This window comes from Brachyhypopomus gauderio, chromosome 7 (assembly GCF_052324685.1).
Source record: "Brachyhypopomus gauderio isolate BG-103 chromosome 7, BGAUD_0.2, whole genome shotgun sequence".
Lineage (NCBI taxonomy): Eukaryota > Metazoa > Chordata > Actinopteri > Gymnotiformes > Hypopomidae > Brachyhypopomus > Brachyhypopomus gauderio.
This window is the reverse complement of record NC_135217.1, coordinates 4162246-4181737: the sequence shown is the minus strand read 5'-3', so window position 1 is coordinate 4181737 and position 19492 is coordinate 4162246. Positions and strand designations below refer to the sequence as shown.

Here is a 19492-nt window from a genome sequence, read left to right as displayed (position 1 = left end):
ACCAGAGATCAATCAGACCTTACGTCTTCAATTCTGTCACGAATACTTACGTAATTAGATGTAGTTATTATAAAGGCATAGAGAGGAGTAGCTCTCTTTTGCAGACATTTTGAGTGTTTGTAACGGAGATCTCTGGATCGAGCCATTTTCTTTTAATATTTTAATTACTTCTATTAAATATGAAAAATGAAATGTGCCATATTTGTCAATTGTGATTTTCACCTCAATTGAAATGTTTCCTCTGCATTTACCCATCTGTGCAGTTAAGACACACACTAGTGATTACTAGGGGGCTGTGGTGCACACGTGCCCAGAGCAGTGGGCAGCCCTAACCCAGCACCCAGGGAGCACTTGGGGTTAGGTGCTTTGCTCAAGGGCACCTCAGTCATGGCCTCAGGTCTGGGAATCGATCCCACGACCCTCCAGTCACAAGACCAGTTCCCTAACCACCAGACCATGACTTAAAATTTATTTTACTTTAATATCTTACCCATCTCTGACTGTTCTTGCTCACCACTAAGGTTCCAATTACATTACAGTATAGGTTCACTGTGCTGTGGTGCTTGAGCCTCACGGTATTTTGACCAAAGCATGTCACAGAGTCATCATATCACCATATCACCAAACTAAATCACAAACAACAACAACTTTGAACAAATCACATAAGGATTAAGCTGGCATGCATAAATCACTTTTATTGTCCATCTAGGTATCATAACAGTTGTATATAATCCCCCATATCCTATCTGACAGATGGAGACTACACCTACACACCCAAAGGGAGGGGTCAGGGGATGTACAACAACAATACAGCCACCTCCAAAAAGCTCCTCAGGAAAGTCACTTAAATGAAAACAAAACCCTATAAAAAGATACATTCAGCTCTGACTAATATATATGTAATAGGACAGATAAGACTAAAAGGTAGCTATGGTAATGAAACATTTTAAAATGTTTGACAGTATGTAGAATATGACTAGTTCATTATCTCAGACCAGTTATTATTAAAAAGTAAATATGTAATCAAACTTTAGGTTTCATTGGATTTTAAGAAGCTTGTTTCATACGTTCTCATATTTAATTGACTTCTTCCATTGACCTCAGTTCCTCCAACTCTTCACGGACATCTACAACACAACATAACTTAAATTTTAAGATACAAGCGGTGTCCAAATCTCATGCCTAATAATACTGTAGCAAGATATATCTGTGCACTCGGACTAAATAACTTACTCATGTGAAGCAAGGTGTTCTCACTAAGAAGTGAGCAGTCTTCCTTCAGTGTCCTTTCCATTTCTTCTACAACTGTATTTCTCTACAGGGAATGCCACAATATTGGTATACATAAATTTTTTTGGAATTGTCATATGTATTGATGGGTATCGAGTTGCTTTCATACACATACTAACCATCATTTTAACCAATTTCAGCATCTCTTGCCTTGCTCTCTGGAACATTTCACTTTTAGAGGAACTGATGTGTGAAAGCAGAATGTCCTGCTTCTTCTTCATCGAACCAGTTCCAGACTCAGCAGCAGCTACTACAACAACACAGTCCAGTTTAGTTTCTGTTGGGTTTACATTGCACAACACAATCCTGATTCATTTCCATGGGGTTTACATTGCACAACACAACAATGGAAGTATGAGAAACAGTAACATACTCTCATAGCTGGGCTTCATTGTTGTCTTAATGGATTCTGAAAGGGATACATCCATTTTCTTTTTTTGATCAACAACATCTAATTTAATCTTTGCCTTCAGGTTCTTTTCCTGTTTACATTGCAGAATAAGAATAAGTCAGTTTATATGTTATGTATGGTTGGTGAAAGTCAAACAAAATTAATGCAGTTAGTACAAAAGTTCAAAATGATTATATTATAACTAGTTCTTACACAATGATTCCACAGCACAAGGTCAAAGGTGTTAAAAGATTTAAAGATTTACAATTAAACATTTACTGACACTCATCTGGTAGATGTCTTCATCTATAGTAACTGAATCATGAGAATGATGTCATGAATTATATACAATATTATACCAAAACAATTTAAAGCTGAAGAAATACAGAAAACATTTGTTGTGGTGACTTCGTTAATTTGTTAACTACATTTGCTCAACAACTCCAATGCAAATGTTTCAAACATTTTCACAAATCCTTTAGCACAGGATAATATAATAGGGGGCAGTCATGGCCTGGCGGTTAGGGAACTAGTCTTGTGACCGGAGGGTCGTGGGTTCGATTCCCAGACAGGCCATGACTGAGGTGCCCTTGAGCAAGGCACCTAACCCCAACTGCTCCCCGGGCGCCGGGATAGGGCTGCCCACTGCTCTGGGTACGTGTGATCCACAGCCCCCTAGTAATCACTAGTGTGTGTGTGTGTGTGTTCTGACTGCACAGATGGGTTAAAAGCGGAGGACAAATTTCGATTGGGGTGTAAAAATCACAATTGACAAAATACGGCACATTTCATTTTCACATTTCATTTCATATCCCTTCTTGCCTGCATTCTGAAGAAATCCACCATGTGTTTTTGTGAGATGTTCCGATAGTTTTCATTCACATCATTTGAGATGATGGTGAACTCATCAATGTTCTTTTGCACTGAGTCCTCAGTTACTGCCTCTTCCTGAACTCTGGAAAGCAAGATTGCTGGTATAAGGCAAGCAATGAACACCACTGAGTGCTGAGCACATCTGAGCACCGAACACCACTGAGCACCACTAACAAAGTTTTGTGTAAGCAACCAGATCAGGATTGTAAGGATTGTGAACCAGAAGACAGAGAAGGATCCATATGCAGGTAGAATAGAATATGATTTTAATACAGCCAATGGAGGTCCCAAAGGGGACAATCCCGAAGGGTAAGCGGCAGGCAAAGGTACAAAAGCTCTAGGCAAATGGGAGAATATCAAAAAGGCAGAGCAAGGATCAGAAACCAGAATATCATACAGAGAGTATACAGGAACACGGCTTAGTATGCTACACAGGGAGGCAACATTTCGCACTGGTGACTTGTGAACAGAGTCCTTAAGTAGGGTGTGGTGAATAGTGAATTAAAGTCAAGTGTGCTGGGCAATGGCGCCCACTGGCGGTCCCGGGTGTGATTGGCATTCCAGACAAGGATGTAATTAGAAAATACAGCCAAAAGAAATACAGAAATGAGCTGTTTGGGAGGAACTGCAAGATAAATGAAGATGGATCTGTGCTCCAAGTGATTCACTTTACTGTTGATGACTTTAACAAAGAACAACACGCATGAAAGGTAGGAGCACCACACAGAGGCAGCCTGTGGCATCATGACTGGCTTCACTTATAGTCGACTTGACAAACTGGGCTATAAACTGAATATATCATCTAGTTGGGAACACTGAACCAAGCCAGAGTCCACAGTTCATTGATTTACAGTAGACTCAGGTAAATACTGTGGATTATAAATTGTTTGATATAGGTAAGTTATAAGTTTACCAAAAATTATCTGTTTTCTAAAAGTTATTAGAAATGCAGTCATCAGAATCAAGTTGTACTCACGGGAAAAAATCACTGAATTTTTTGTCAGTGTGCTCATGCATGTGTGTAGCTAAGCATTCATTCAGGTCAAATTTTCTATCCTTTGATCTGCATGATCCTTCGTTCTTGCACAGTGATGTCAGTGTTCTGTGAAATCCACGGCCGTCCCTATTCTGCATAACAAATAATTAATAAAAAATGGAATGAAATAACAAGACAGTATGAAACTAAATATAAACAGTAAAACTGAATTGAAATGAAACTACTTACTGGTCTTATTTTTTTTTCTGCAGTTTCTATGCATTTTTCTTTAGACTCTTTTTCTCCAGTTAAAAGACACGTTTCCAAGTCATTATGAACTTGGTCAAAATAATGACTCAGGTTTTCAACTGCATCTTGAAGATTTTTGATCAACTTCTCTTGTAATGCGGACTTCTCTTCCATCTTAAACACATATTTTCATAAAGTATAAAGTCAGTTTTAGTACAAAATTGTGATGAAGTGTTTTCTTCATCATGTACTAGTAGCATTACATTTCAAAACTCCATATGTGTTGTTTTTCCATTCACTATGGGCTAAAAGAGAAAAGGGTGGCCGATGCCCTCATGGAAACCTCAGACTTCTCCACCACCTACCAGTGGCCTTCACAATCAGCAGAACAGCAGGAACCACAGGTGAAAAATGACATGGCAAAACCTTTGGAAGTCTAAAGGCATTTTCTCTGTTTAAGCACATTTTCTAAAATTTGTCTCTAAACAAAACATTATAGCATCATATGGCACATCAAAATGTTTGCAACAATCTCAGCCCTCATCCTAATGAGGTTACATTTGAGCAGGGGCGGATCTACGGGTGGGCAGGCCCATCCTGATTGACAGCTGGGCCCGCCTAATCACAAACTCAGAATACAGTTTTCCGTATGAAAATTAATGAAAAGAAACTATAATTGCTGCAGGATGGCGCCTAGCGCACGAGTCATTTAATGATCATATTCCCCGCCCATCCCGAACAACTTTAGTTCGCCTACCACCCCCCCCCCCCCATCATTACAATTTTCGTTTGTGCTTGCCCACCCCAATTACACACTGGTCCATCCGTAAACTGCCGGCTGCATCCGCCACTGCATTTGAGTACTGCATAAATAAATAAATAGGGTCCTAAAGATGTGAATTCTTTTCATAGCATGAAAACATAACTTTACTGAAAAAAGTGCATCATTTTGATGTTGGAAATAAGTTTACCAAAGTGTTTGCTTAAAAAAAATTGTGAAATATAAAGTAGTATAGAAATATGTAAAAACAATGCATTAAAGACATTTATTTACAAATAAAAAAAAGGTCTTCAGTGTGACCTTTTGTATTTGGCCTTGAAAGACCTATGACACAGGGACGGACTGGCCATCGGGCATACCGGGCATTTTCCCGGTGGGCCGACGTGCTATTTGGGCCGACAGTCCTGACACTTTTTTATCTATTTATATATTGGTCTGACCGGCCCATAAAACAAGTAGATCAGTGGGCCGATTCAGATGGAGGCAGGCTGATTGTCACTGGGCTGGCGAATCACATTAACACACCTTTCGCGATGCTCCTGCTGCCTGCATAATGCATTTGGCAAAAAAAAAAAGTCAGCGCGAGAGTTTACCGGTCCTTAAACACGCTGGTATGCAGCCCATTGGTTATTTTCTTTACTGACACAGAGCTGCACCAATCATATCATCAAACACCCCCTCCTCCATGCACCGGTGCGTAGTGCAATCTAACGTTGATTAACATAACGTATGTGAGTATCTGAGATGGAGAAAAAGCGCAAAGGAGGTGCAGAGAAATTATGACAAAAAAAGAAGCTTGAACTTCAAGTAAACGCTGCCAAATGTATAAAAAATACTCAAATGTTTGCCACAGCAGGGCCTTCATCAGCTCCCGTGGCTGATGACAGTGGTGGCGGTGGCCAGTGGACAGAAACATGTACTAGAACGTGCGGTAAGCCTGACTCCTTTCAGAGCAGCTATAAAATGAGTAGGGTTAAGCAACCAAACCCTTTGCCAAATCTGATAAATTGATAAAACATCAATAAAATCATTTTGGCTAATGTTCTATGGCCGAGTTAGTTTGTATTGTAAATGCAAAAGGTAAAATAAGTGAATAACGTCCTTACCTCTATTATAAGACTTTGTGTACACTGACTATGAGAAAATAAGCCTATTTTAGTACTTTTATGTCTTCCATTCTGAACTAAATAGTCTTAAATGTGAGAACACTTTTAAAACCTCCATTCACCAACAAAAACAGTACTAAGTCACTCAGCAGGCAGCATTCTATTTTCATTATTATACTATTAATATTTGTGGGGTGAGTAGTAGGCTAGGCTAAGGCTATGCTTGGTAGGAAGGGGAAATGTTTGGTAGTTTTTATGGAGGTGTTTAGGGACAATGTACAGAAATTAAAGGAAATTACACTTTTTAAAATGGTAATTTTGTAAACTGTTGGTATACACCAGGGGTGGGCAATTAATTTTTACAAGGGGCCACATGAGAAACCTGAATTGTGTCAGAGGGCCACACAAACAATAATGACGTCATCACAGTGGCTCCGCCCACCTCACGCAAACTTGCGCGAACGGAGGAGGCACTTATACTTGCCGCGTCACATTCTGTGCAGTGTTCTCCGAAACGATGTGTGTTGGTATAAAGAAACACCCCTCAAAAACAGGGGAAGGAACATTTACCTGACCAATTTTAATGTTGCTTTTTGTTTCAGATTTGAAAAGTGCTGGAATTTAGGCTAAATACTTGAAAATGTTTGAAATTGTAACTACTTCGTTTCACAACAAATAGCCATCTGAATGAACAGTTTTCTTGTATTACGTTAACAAATACGAGCCTCTTGTAATTCTAGGACGAAACATGAGAGAACGTGAAGACGTTAAGATTGGGCGTTTTGAAAATAAACAATTAAATAATGTGTTAAAAAAGCAAATTATTTCAGATCATTTCGAATATATGTATAAATATTTAACTTAATTAAGTTTAACGTGCTGGGAAATATTGAAATAGACCTTGAAAGTGACGTATATAATAATAATAATAGAATTTTATTTATAAGCGCCTTTCAAGACACACAAGGACACTTTACAAGGGAATAAGCAACAAGAGTTTATATAAAACTAAAAATGAATCGAAATCACCAACAATACCAACACACATACACACATATACATAAACACATACACATGTATAAATGCTTTAATTCCACCTTGTAAAGGTGTATGAACCCTGCAAACATGACTTTGTTCATTGCGCTGAAGCGCGGCGCGCGCGCGAAGTTACAAAATTCGAGAGGTGCACGACTTTGCGAATCAACAGTGCGTGACCGCGCGGACCCTCGCGCCGCGTCAAGTAGAAACCTGGCTTAAACCTAGCTTTAAAGCACTTCTACAGCACTTTCAAGGTCCATTTCAATATTTCCCAGCTGACTCAGGTTCTCTCTAAGCTCGGTTTCTGGAACAGAAAACCTGAGCTTTCGTTACACTGAGTTTACTTACCCGCTTTCTAGAATACCCCCTGTTCAGTCAGCTATTTGTTGTGAATCGAAATACAGTTACAATTTCAAGCATTTTCAAGTACTTTAGCCTAAATTCCAGCACTTTTCAAACCTGGAACACAATGCACAATAAAAATTCGTCACGTAAATTTTCCGCCGTTTGCGGAGGTTCACGCGAGGTGCAACGTACACTCCCGAAAGCCTTAACTTGTCGCTGATCACCTACAGTGTTTCTCGCACAGCTCACACACACACGCAGGTACGTCCACACGGAATTAACACAAACGTAGCGCTTTCAAAATAAAAGCGTCACAGTTGTATTGCACGCACGACATAGATATTTGTTTCATTTATGATTGGCCTCTCGCGGGCCGGACAGGGACGCACAACGGGCCTGATGTGGCCCGCGGGCCATAGTTTGCCCAGGTCTGGTATACACATTCAAAAAACTGAAAAGTGTGAAAAGCGTTATCGAGTGTGAGTGGGCCGGTCTGGTCCAAAAATGCCAGGGCCGATTTTTTGTCCCAGTCCGCCCCTGGACACAGCCCTGTAATGGTTTTGCTGATGTTTATAATTTTACATAACCCAGTATTGTGAAACTCTCCACCTGTAATTTAAGCTAACAAACATATGAAATATGTATCTTGGTTAAAATCTTTGAGTATGACACCAAAAACTGTAAACGTATTTTAGAAATGTGGCGTTCTGTGGATTTTGGTAGTGTATTGATGTTGTTTAATTAGTTTTTTCATTATGGTTTTCATTTATTCCCTGTGTAGTGAGTTAAAGAGAGCTTGACCATGTCTGTAGGCTCTAACAGTAGTGTGGGGTGATAAAATGTCTAATGGGCAGAGCGGTGCAGCCATTGGTGTAACATTTTACATTCATCAGGGCTGCAACATTTTTGAACCCATTTGACTTAAAACATCACTTGTGCTTCTAAGAACAAGTTTTTAGCACAAAAGTGCAGCATGATACAAAAAACATCAACAACAATAATAATAATTTAATGTGACATACCATAGCAGTGCTGCTGAAACTTTGAATCAATGAGATAATTCCAAATGCTGCTGAGATATAGCATTTTTCCAGGTCCCTTGTGTATTTGGTATTGTGTGTCTTCAAGATATTCCTGAGAGCAGGTATCTCTATATAAGAACAAATAAAAGTACATTCTTACTACTGAAGAATAAAAAAGAGTTTTATTAGTGATGTTGTTTATACAGCTAATTGAACTCATGATGCATCACTAAATGGGGTAGCTGTGACCAAAAGGTTAGAGACTTGGGCTTAGGAAAAAAAAACAGTGGTTCACTCCCAGCAACCAGCAGTAACCAAGGCTGAAATGCTGCTCAGCAAGGCATTTAACACCCAACTGCTCCGCAGACACTGCAGCAGGTGGCTCCCCACTGTCCTCTGTGTGTGTGTGTGTGTGTGTGTGTGTGTGTGTGTGTGTGTGTGTGTGCTCACTGCTCCCAGTATGCAGTGCTAACTGGTGTTTATTTATTCACTGTGGATTTGTTAAAAAAAATCTAATAAATCTGAATAAGGTTCTTCTTCTACATATTAGATTAGTGTAAAATATTCCAGAACATATTTACAACTATTGGTGCTTTACCTGTTAGCTCTTTGTCCATGGTAGGATTGGCCTTGGTGAATTCTTCAGAACTCACAGTGAACACAGAGAAGAAGCCCTCACCACATCTGAAACTTTCCTAGTGGAGATGCAAACATAGGAAAACCACTGAGAGTGAATCAAAGCTGAAAGGTCAGTTTTTGGTCTTCTTTTTACATTTTAAATCACTTATCCTTTTACATTTCACAATAGAAATCCAAGGCTCTAGAATGTACAATGACTCCACTATTACAATTCAAATGCTAGAGATTTAATCATAATCACTTGATCTCCAAACTTTACTATATTCTAAACTGTGTACTGATGGAGTAGTACACTGGAGTAGTGTGCTGGTAGTAGTTTTCTATATATTAACCAATATTATTAGGTAATTAGTGTCACATAGGGCTACGCCCCCCTCTCTAGCTGTCACTTCGGATTCCTGCTCCTCGTGTCTGTGTTGTTCTCTGCTTGTTGATCCCGCCTTGTTTTCTGTTTCGATGGTTTCCCCCCTGCGCCCATCTGCCTTAACCCGTATCATCAGTGTCTCCACCTGTGTCTTGTTTAGTTCTGTGTTTTATAGTCCCTGTGTTCTCCTAGTCAGTTATCGGTTGTTTTGTTCATTAAGTCTTTGTTCTTCTGTGGATCTTCATATTCTTTGTGAACGCTGCCATTCATGAGTTTGTTCTTTTGTGCTATCTGTTATCTTCATGTTTTGCTCTTGTCCGTTCTTAGTTAACCTGCCTTGTTGTTTTCGTTTCCCCTTTAGTCATGCCTGTTTATCTGTCTTGTTCGGACGGCCTGCCTGATATGACCCCTGTCTGTTGTCACAACCTCGATTATGGTATTCCTGTCACGTAGGGCTATGCCCCCTCTCCTAGCTATCACTCTGGTTTCCCTGTTCCCTCGTGTCTGTGTTGTTCCCTGCTCCTGGATCCCGCCCTGCTTGTCTGTTTCTATGGTTTCCCCTCGTCTGCCACACCCATGTCGTTATTGTGTTCCCCTGATTCTAGTCTAGTTCAATGTATTTATAGTCCCTGTGTCTCCCATGTCTGTATCGGTTATTTTCTGCATTCATGTTCCTTGTGATCGCTGCCGTTTGTAAGTTTGCGCTTTTATGTTATCCGTTATCCATGTGTTTTGCCTGTCCTTCCTCAGTTAGCCAGCTTGTTGTTTTCATTCCCTGTCAGTATGCCTGTGTACATTTCATGTTTGGACTGCCTGCCTGTTATGACCCCTGCCCATTATTTCGACTCTGCCTATGGAATTCCATTTAATAAATCTCACTCTCCTCAGCGTCTGTGTCCGCCTCCCTGCTCTGCATTGTGCAGATCATTACAATTCCCTTTAATAAATCTTGCTCTCTTCTGCATTTGTGTCCACCTCCATGCTCTGCAGTATGTTACAATTAGATTAGATTAAATTCATTTATAGTATATTCAATTCCTATTCTACCTTATATAGTTACAAATATCTAAGACAGACCATTAATATTTATATTTGTCATATTGTATAAATATGAATTGTTTTCTGAGCTCTCCTGCTTTTTAAAAAAGAACATTTTAAAGAGCACCTTTATTTTGGTTTGTGAATCAAACTTCTTCATCACTCTTTTCTTGGAGTTGTCGTTTCTGTGTTTTATGCATTTAATTCTTTTATCTGCAGGCTGAGAGTCCTGTAAAGATGTATAAATTATTTATTCATGCCCATTTAGCTGTTACCATCAGTCTACAAATCAACTTCAGTTATTTTTACAGAAATTATCTGCATTATTCTAAATAAAATTCTTTTTACCTCTGGTATGTTGAGAGAGTTGTCATCTTCAAGCTCGCGTCTATATTTTAAATATGTTTGTCAATTTTATATTGTTATGAAAAGAGGTCAAACTAATAATGATTCAATTCCACTAATATTTTGCAAACCAAATAAATGTAATTAACCCATTATTATTAATCTTGTTAGGTTGGTTCAGTTAAAGTAGTAATTTGAATTTATCTTTCACAGATGTATAATGAAATAATCGGGCTATATAACAAATTTCTTTCCCCAAGCCATTGTGTCATATGAATTACAGTATGTATATGGGCTGTAACTATTAAACTATAGCTGCAAATTATAGCTGTAGCTCACATGTATTTATCTGGGTTAATGAGATCAGTCTTGGTGCAGATGAATGAGATACTGGTGCACTCTCCTCCCTGGGCCACGTGTCTCTTGCAGTTGTCCAACATATCCCATACAGACTTCTCAGAATGGGCACGATTTATGTCATTCACAATCCACAATGAAGAACACTTATGCAACATCTACGGAATGTCAGAGAATACAAGACAAATGTTACAGTATAAAAAAAATATTTTATCCTTGTTTGTCTTGTTCAAGCATTAATATGAATTAGGTAAGTGATTATTTTAAAGCTGTCTTGAGTGAGGAAATTTAAGTCCATCTTTTAATAAAAATGTGATGTACATTTGGTTATGTTCTAAAATAAGCAGTAGTAATCACCGTTTTCCACATCTCATCTCTGGTCCTGTTGCAGTCTCCAGTTCCAGGTAGATCCACTAACACAACATGCTCCAGAAAATCTTTGCAGTTTGGAACCTTGATGGTCACAATCTTCACTATCGGCCAGTAGCATTTGCCAGGACTTTCAGGATTATGTCTAATATAATTTTTTATTTGTCTACACAGTTCATCTGCCTGATGGTGCAAACATAAATTGTTCAATTAAAAACAAACACAGCCTAGTTAGAATATTGCATTTTAATAGACTAACAAAATGTATAAATAATTTTAAAACAAGCTCATAGTGACTTACACTTTTACATTTAATTTCTTTTTTTTTCTTTTTGACCATGGCTCCAATTTTAAAGGCATGTTCTTTTTGCTTCAGGTGTTCAGAGCTCTTTGAACTAGCCTCAACACCATACAGTGCTGTTATCTTCTCCTCTGCTTCATCTAGCTCTTCTTTGTCCAGAAAAGACTTGAATTCACGTTCCCAATCCTAAAGTTTAAAAACATTTGAATTAGAATCTGTCATAAAAGTAGTCCTGAAATTGTGAGATGATGATATGTAATTTCTTTCAATATATGACACTCAAATAATTATCTTATATCTCTGTGGCCGGACATGTGATTAATCAAAGTGGAGTTACTTCATATATTTGAAAAATATCAGAAAAATTTGTCAATTTGCAGATTGTGATTGTAAGTGCATCAATTATGTACTATGTTTTATAAGAGGTTTATACATATACTCAAGGAACGTTGTGAGGTGAGGTATAAACAGGATGGCAAGAATAGCGCTTTATGCACTCAAAACACGTAAAGACTTAAAACACATAGACTATAAGCGAGACTCTAATAAAGACGAGCAGGGATCAGAACATAGACACACATTAAATAGACAAACATAAGACCCAAATGCAACCAAATGCTTTCAGTTTAGGTACTGAAGCATTGAGGAAGTACTGTTATGGTAGGCCCAGTGCTTAATTTGTAAATCAAACGATGCCGGAACGCAAACAGCGGCATGAGACAAGGGGTCACTGAGGCCAACAATGTCACCGGATCGCACACAAAACGCAACGCTTAGGCGCACAAATGTCAAAATAACAAGCCAATCCGTTTATATAAATTACTTTTAAATGATTTACGTGTGTTTTATAAGTGTTTTAAGTGCAGAAGTGCATTTTAAGCCTAAATTCCAGCACTTTTCAAACCTGAAACACAATGCAACATTAAAATTCATCAGGTAAATGTTCATTCCTTTTTTTGAGGGGTGTTTCTTTATACTACCACATATCGTTACGGACAACACTGCACAGAATTGTGACACGTCAAGTATGAACGCTTCCGCCGTTCGCGGAGTTGCACGCTACGGTCACTCGCAAAAGTATAACTAGCTTTTAGCTTTATGGAGACGCAGAAAGGCATCGCTAAAAGGGAGAGCTTTTATGTGATTTAGGAAGCCTGAATGTGGATCTTGTGTTCAATATTGTTATTGCTCAAATTATGCCCTGGGTAGACCAGATACGTTTTACAGTAAATACACTGCACTACGTTGTCCACCTTGCGCAGCGAAAAATGGTCCCACACTTTTGACATTTTTGCCCTTTTATGGACACCGCTATCTTTGTTTTCCGCCATTTCCATCAAAACAAATCACGCTGCCTTAAACCTGTGCGTCAGTTATAACAATCAGTGTAAAACAATGATACCGGAACTGTGTAGTAGTACAAAGCGGGATTTTAAACATTTAAAATAGATGGTGACATAAATTAAACGTTTTTGTAATCGAATTACTCGAGTTACTCGAAGAATCGTTTCACCTCTAATTACAAGCAAAACGACAACAAACACAAAATGACTAGCATAATATGTTCAGTTAGAGCAGAGGTGGCCAAGTGTAAGGGGGGGGGGGGGGTAGTGTTGTCACGATACTAAGAATTACAACTTCGATACGATACTTTAAAAAGTATTGAAATTCGATACGATTTTCGATACCAAAGTCAGATACTGTGCTCATTTCCGTTTTAAAGGCTTTTTATTTATTTTTTATAAACAAACAAATGAATATTGTATTTTGTTTCACAAATGTCAAATAAATAAAAGGTGTAGTCCCTACCACATTAAAACAGAAAAATAAATAATTGCACATTAATATAAATTAACATAAATAATAGTAGTGCACTCTGGAATTCACATTTAGAAGTTAAAAAAGGCTAGTGCAAAAAGTGTATTTTAAGTATACTTTAAACAACTTTAACTCTTTAAGTAACTAAAACTTCAGTATTAGAGTTCAGTATTCATAGATGATTGATCCATTGTAGTACGATCACTCTTTTTTTTCTCCCTGTATGCTGTCGCACTTACGGCTCTTAAACCAAGAATATGACATTTGCTAGGATACCATAATCGGACACATAATTTTGTATGCTATAATACTAGAAATGGGAATAATCACCAACCTCTTGGAATGTTTTGTACAAATATGCGTGCCTTCAGGTGTTTGGCCAGATTCGTTGTGTTAAGCTAGGTTTAAACTTTCGCGAGTGACCGTAGCGCACAAGTCCGCACACCTTGTCCGCGTGCTTGAAAATGCTTGAAACAAATAGCTGTCTGACTGAACCGTTCTCTTGTATTACGTTAACAAATACGAGCCTCTTGTAATTTCAGGACAAAACATGAGAGAACGTGAAGACGTTAAAATTGGGCATTTTGAAAATAAACAACCATTAAATAATGTGATAAAAAAGCGAATAATTTCGAGTATATGTATAAATATTTAACTAAAGTTTAACGTGCTGGGAAATATTGAAATGGACCTTGAAAGTGACGTACAAGTGCTTTAATTCCACCTTGTTGGTGTATGAACCCTACAAACATGATTGTTCATTGCGCTGCGGCGCGCGCTAAGTTACAAAATTCTAGAGGTGCACGACCTCGCGAATTGACAGCGCGCGAGGCTACCGCGATTACATCATTTTCGCCGCGCGGACCCTCGCGCTGCTCGTGGCGCGTCAAGTATAAACCAGGCTTTAGCGCCCATCGTTGAAATGTTCCGAAAGCACCGCCTGCAAACTGGCTTGTTCATGTCCTTCGGTTTTCCATCTGTATCTGCTTCGAATCCAAAGTATTTCCACACACCACTTCTGCTGCTTTCCTTGCTTAATTAAGACGGGCTGCGAACACACTGCGTTTGTTTTAGCTGCCATTTCAGCATTACCAACTGTTCTGTGCATTACGGCACCTTGGGTGGGTCAAACGAAAGCGCATTTTATGTAAAAAGAATCGATTGGCTCCTTTGGTTGGTACAGCTTTAAAGCACCATTTGCAGACCGGTTTTGATGTGTCCACGGGGTTGCTATGACTGTCTGAAATGTATGCAAATAATTCCATATTTCGCTTCGTGCGTGTAGTTTTTCAACAAGCTGAGGACGGTCCGCAATATTGCTTGTATTATCAGCCATCGTACACGGTTTCTTCTTATTCTGCAGAGAGGAGGCAAGCGCTGCACTGCTGTACACGCACACTGCCCCTGTGTGGCACTCTTTGGAAATACTGCTCTTAAAAAAAAAAAAAAAAAACGCACTTAGTCCTATAGCACCGATACTAAGCAAACTGGGTATAGTACCGTTTTTAATGACGAAGTATCGTTATACTACTCTAGTATCGGTATACCGTGCAACACTAGGGGGGGGAGTGTAAATTATTAGCGGGGGGGGATGTAAAATGGACACAAATTAAGTATTAAGTAAAAAAAACAAGCACAAACTTCGATATAAACATATGGCGTGATATGCTTCAGGAATTTGTCACGTTTGGAGCACACTACGAGCTCTGTTATGTACACAACTGTTGTTTTCTAAGTTAAAAGTGGATAAACTCCGTTATCAACACTCGTTACAACGCCACTGACCTGTGCTCATCTTTATGAAGAAGAGAACAGACAGTGTCAGTAGTTTTAAACCTCCGTCAGTCGTGTGCGGTGTCTTTGCTGCACCTCGTATGTGGTTTATTCCAAAACGTGTGACAGAAGACCAACGAGACTCACAATCACAATAGCACAGATACTTCATGCCGCTAGTCTCCCGTTTTCCACTACGCCGGTTTTAAAAGTATTAGCGGCTCGCTAGGCTTGTAAACAAACCGGGCAGCACGAAGATGTAGCAGTCTGTCAACCTCAGAGCTGATGAGGTAACCGGGCCACGACACAGACCGTTAGTGCAGGTGAGAGTGCGGACCGGCTGGGGAGACCCAGGAAACCAGGCAAAGAGCCGCAGGTTGGCCACTCCTGAGTTAGAGGGTGTCACAATAATTGGAAGAAGAGGAAAACTTGGCTTTACCTACAGTGTTACGAACACAGCTCGAAAAGATCTAAGTGTTGTGGGGCACCTTATAACTTGTTTCCACCGCCTTCCAAAGAAGAGGACCTGCGTATAAGGCTGAAGGCGCTAAATTTTAAATATCCACCCAAACGTCCATATGTCTGCTCTTATCATTTTGTGGAGGGGAAACCAACACCAGATCATCCTTATCCCGAGAAATGGCTCGGTTATGAAGCTCCGATGAAGCAAACGCGTCGGGTGCTTGTGAGGCTATCAGATAAGTAACAGTGGCCACATCTTTTCCTTGCATTCATTTAGTAATTTTAGGAAGTAAAGAAGTAAATATACAAGAATGCCTATTTTATGAAAAAAATCATTAAAATGTAGTAGTGTACACTAATGCAAAAATAGCTGACCGGAAGTTCTAACACAAAGGCGGAAGAAACACACACTTGAAAGTGGGCGTGGCGAAATACGGTGAATAGGGAAATGAGGTAGACAGGGAAAGACAACACACACACCAAAAGTGAGAAAACTGAAACCATTAAATTAGATGGGGAACTATATATGAGGGAAAAACACACTAAACAACTAAATTAACCAAGGTAACCAACAAGTTCTGGAGGCGAGTGGAACAGATACTTGCGAGGAGAACGCAGAGTAAAATATAAGGAACCAGGGAAGGAACAGGCTAGCGAACGCAGAGGGAAGAGTACAGGAAACCTAGACACACACACACACACACACACATACACACACACACACACACACACACCAACACTATAGGAAGCGCAGGGCAAGGCAAAGGAACGACAGCATAACCAATGACCGACACTGAGGAGTGAAACAGAGGGGATGATAGACACTGAAACAGGGGAGTGAAACGAGACACAGGTGGGAGCACGGAGGACAGGGGACAGAAGGGACACTATGGCGACGGAGAAACAATGCGGGGTCAGGATAGACCACACAGGACTGGGAGGGAAGGCAGAGTAGGACATGAGACCCTTTGCAGTGAACATAGATAGACCAGGGGTCACCAACCTTTTTGAAACTGGGAGCTACTTTGTGGATACCAATTATTGCGGAGGGCTACCAGATTGATACGCATCTCTCGAACCAAAAGTCATTTAGGGAGGGGTTGGCGAACGAAATTTATCGAGCGGGGGGAGGGGGGTGGGCGAACCGAAAGTTGTTGAACGCGGGGGGTTCATGTGCGAGTGTCAATTGCTAAGCAGGAAGACCGCTAGCAACCGCGGACAATCTCTAATAGCAAAAACATAAACGATGCAGTGCTTTGGTGCATGGCACTATAGTGAGCTATTTTTAAAACAAGCCCACGGGCGACTCATGACGTCCTCGCAGGCAACACGTTGGTGACCCCTGTGATAGACATTTTCCGCATTGTTTTAGTGAGTTTTAATATTGTTCTATGCTCTTTTATTAATAAAATGAGTGATACCTCTTCTGGAATGAATTCAATCTCAGCTATGTAGTTGGACTCTTTCTCATTGGCTTCCACTTGTATGATTACTGATGTGCAGGCACTGCTTGATCCTGATGGCAGCAGGAACTCGTGTCCCAGAACAGCGTTGATCAGTGAGCTCTTACCATGTCCAGTGCTTCCAAACACTCCTATGGTAATTTTCTTTTTTAGGTCTTTGTCCAAATTTGAGATCTTATCCCTGTGCAAAGAAATTAATAAAATTACATATTCTCTATAATTTATACAACAGCTTAATAAAGCTTTTACTGTACCTGATATATGCAAGGAGTTTCTTGTTGCAGGGTGTTTCAAGTTCATTTTGTATTTTATCTTGAACCTTTCCCATAATTTCTTTGGCTTTTTTAAAATTTGTCATTACATCTTGTCTACCTTTATCAGAAAAGGAAAATTACAAAAATTAAAGTGGAGGGAAAATTACAAAGGGTTTAAAATTAAAATATTCAATGTTCAACATATCATTTATCATTTTCTTAAAAGGTTAATCTCAACTACTTAAACTGTTTAACCTGCTTCTCCAAACACTATATATGTCACGGTTCAGCCCCTGTGTGTGTGTGTGTGTACACTGTGTGCATGTTATCGCATCTAACCATGTCCCGGAACACCCACAGAAGTACATATTACGTCCGTGTGTGTTCCGGCATATGTATGTCTGTTATTCTTGTCATCTACTCCATGTCTCATCAAGATCATGTCTTGCACCCATGTCTTGATTATGTCTGTGTTTTTAAGTGTGTGTGATAGTCTATGTCAGTTCTTGTTTCGCGTTTTACCATAAGTGTTCTATGTTTTGAATAGTTCTCATAAGCACTATTCTTTGCTAATTAAACACGTTTGACTACATGTTGTCTCTGTGTTTTGCCTCTGCCTTGCAACATCACAATATATTTTATTTCTTTTAATTTCATATTTTGTTTTCTTTCAATACCAATGCTTGACTTTTTAAGTACTCACTAGAAACCAGAGTTGTTTTTCTCTTAGTTGGTGTCTGTGAAGTAGAAGGGTTGTTATCCTCACATGCTCTTTTATTTCCTTCAAAAAAACAACATTAAGAAATTTACAGTTATACATATTAATACTTAATTAGAATTTTTAATACGATACTTAAGAGATCGGATGCAAGTACCTCTTTTATCCATTTTTAGAGTGTCAACCTGAGGAAGAAAGAGGGGAAGAAGTTATGTATTGTAACCCAGTACACCTGTGTATTAGGCCACAACTGTCAGCGTTGGGTTCTGTAGGCCTCTTTCTCAGCCCCAGTCTGACAGTCACCCTTCTCTGTTCAAACCCCTATGATGATGGAGAGAAACCCCATATCAAGAGACCAGAGTCGACTGTTGGAGAAACAAGATACACATGTGTGAAAAGGTTAGAGACATGATAAGATAAGTAGGTTGGGAGCATATGTAGATTAGATAAGTATTGCCAGTGATCAGAGGTTCTTGTCTAATCATTTGACAGCAATACAGGCAGTGGTGTTAAATCAGATTAAAAGAGACACGGGCAGTCCTTGTCTAATGAACATGATCCTCGTTTCAAAAAGAATGGTCTTTTTTATTTTTTATTGTTACCACAATCTAAGCAGGTGTCATTTAAGAGTATAAAATCTAGACAATACAAACGATTAAAGTCATTAATTATAAAACTTTCGTTTAGAGCAGGACTTGATTTGATCTCCATGATTTGATGTAAATGGGCTTACTCTCCATGATTACTGACAATCCTGTCACCATGGTGACAGAATAAAAAGTTTTCCACTGACTCCTCCCTTGGGTGTGGAGGTAAAAAATGTTGCAAAACTTGGGTACCTGAAGAACCTGATCTGAGCAATTGTGAAACAAAATCTGTACTTGTATTTTTAATGTGAGAACTTAAAAACTAAGATTTGAAATTTTTGATGTAATTGTAAGTTTTGAACAAATACACACATGTATTGTGACTTAGTGGGTGTTTATATGAGGACAATTCCACGCTCTAAGATGGGAATAATCTATGAACTTCTGGTACTCTTTGTATACTGAAGAATTATCATATAATTAGAATAAACAGCTGTATAAATGATGATATGCAGGTTGCTGAACTTGTATAAAAGTAATAGCCGACTACTACAAATGTCTATTGAATAATCATGTACAATCACCATTTCTGGAGAAAGAGCGTTGGGGAGGACATGTCACCCCAATATTGCCCCCAAATTATGCCTATGCTTCCTCAGAAATATAGATTTATTAACACTGCTCTGTTACTCAATGTAGATAACATCCTTAAACATTAATCTGGCTGCAAAGCAAACAAACATCAGCAAAGGTTGACCAAAAAAAAGACAAACAGATTGTTGTTGAAATACATTAATAGGCTACTTACTGTGTATGTAGTTGTGTTGAACAGAAGAGCAGTTGTCTAAATGATGATATGCAGGTAGCTGAACTTGTATGTAATTAATAGCCAAATGGGGGTGGTGTCTACTGAATCATAAGGTATGAAAATGG

General features: G+C 39.1%; 2 protein-coding genes across 2 annotated transcripts in view; one reads left to right on the top strand and one right to left on the bottom strand.

The window, feature by feature from the left end:
• Positions 1–19492, top strand: part of LOC143518509 (nuclear GTPase SLIP-GC-like) — a 160387-nt gene that overhangs the window by 2595 nt on the left and 138300 nt on the right. The window lies entirely within an intron of this gene.
• Positions 676–19431, bottom strand: LOC143518511 (nuclear GTPase SLIP-GC-like). The gene is made up of 19 exons (XM_077011020.1): positions 19368–19431; positions 18130–18337; positions 17958–18035; positions 17255–17372; positions 16959–17181; positions 11485–11670; positions 11172–11366; positions 10797–10972; positions 10461–10500; positions 10240–10341; positions 8670–8766; positions 8072–8199; positions 3780–3953; positions 3531–3682; positions 2504–2636; positions 1664–1772; positions 1410–1540; positions 1234–1315; positions 676–1127 (listed from the first exon to the last, which is right to left on the bottom strand). The coding sequence occupies exons 2-19, from the start codon at positions 18140–18142 to the stop codon at positions 1078–1080; spliced, it is 2187 nt and encodes a 728-aa protein (XP_076867135.1). The 5' UTR covers positions 18143–18337; positions 19368–19431; the 3' UTR covers positions 676–1077.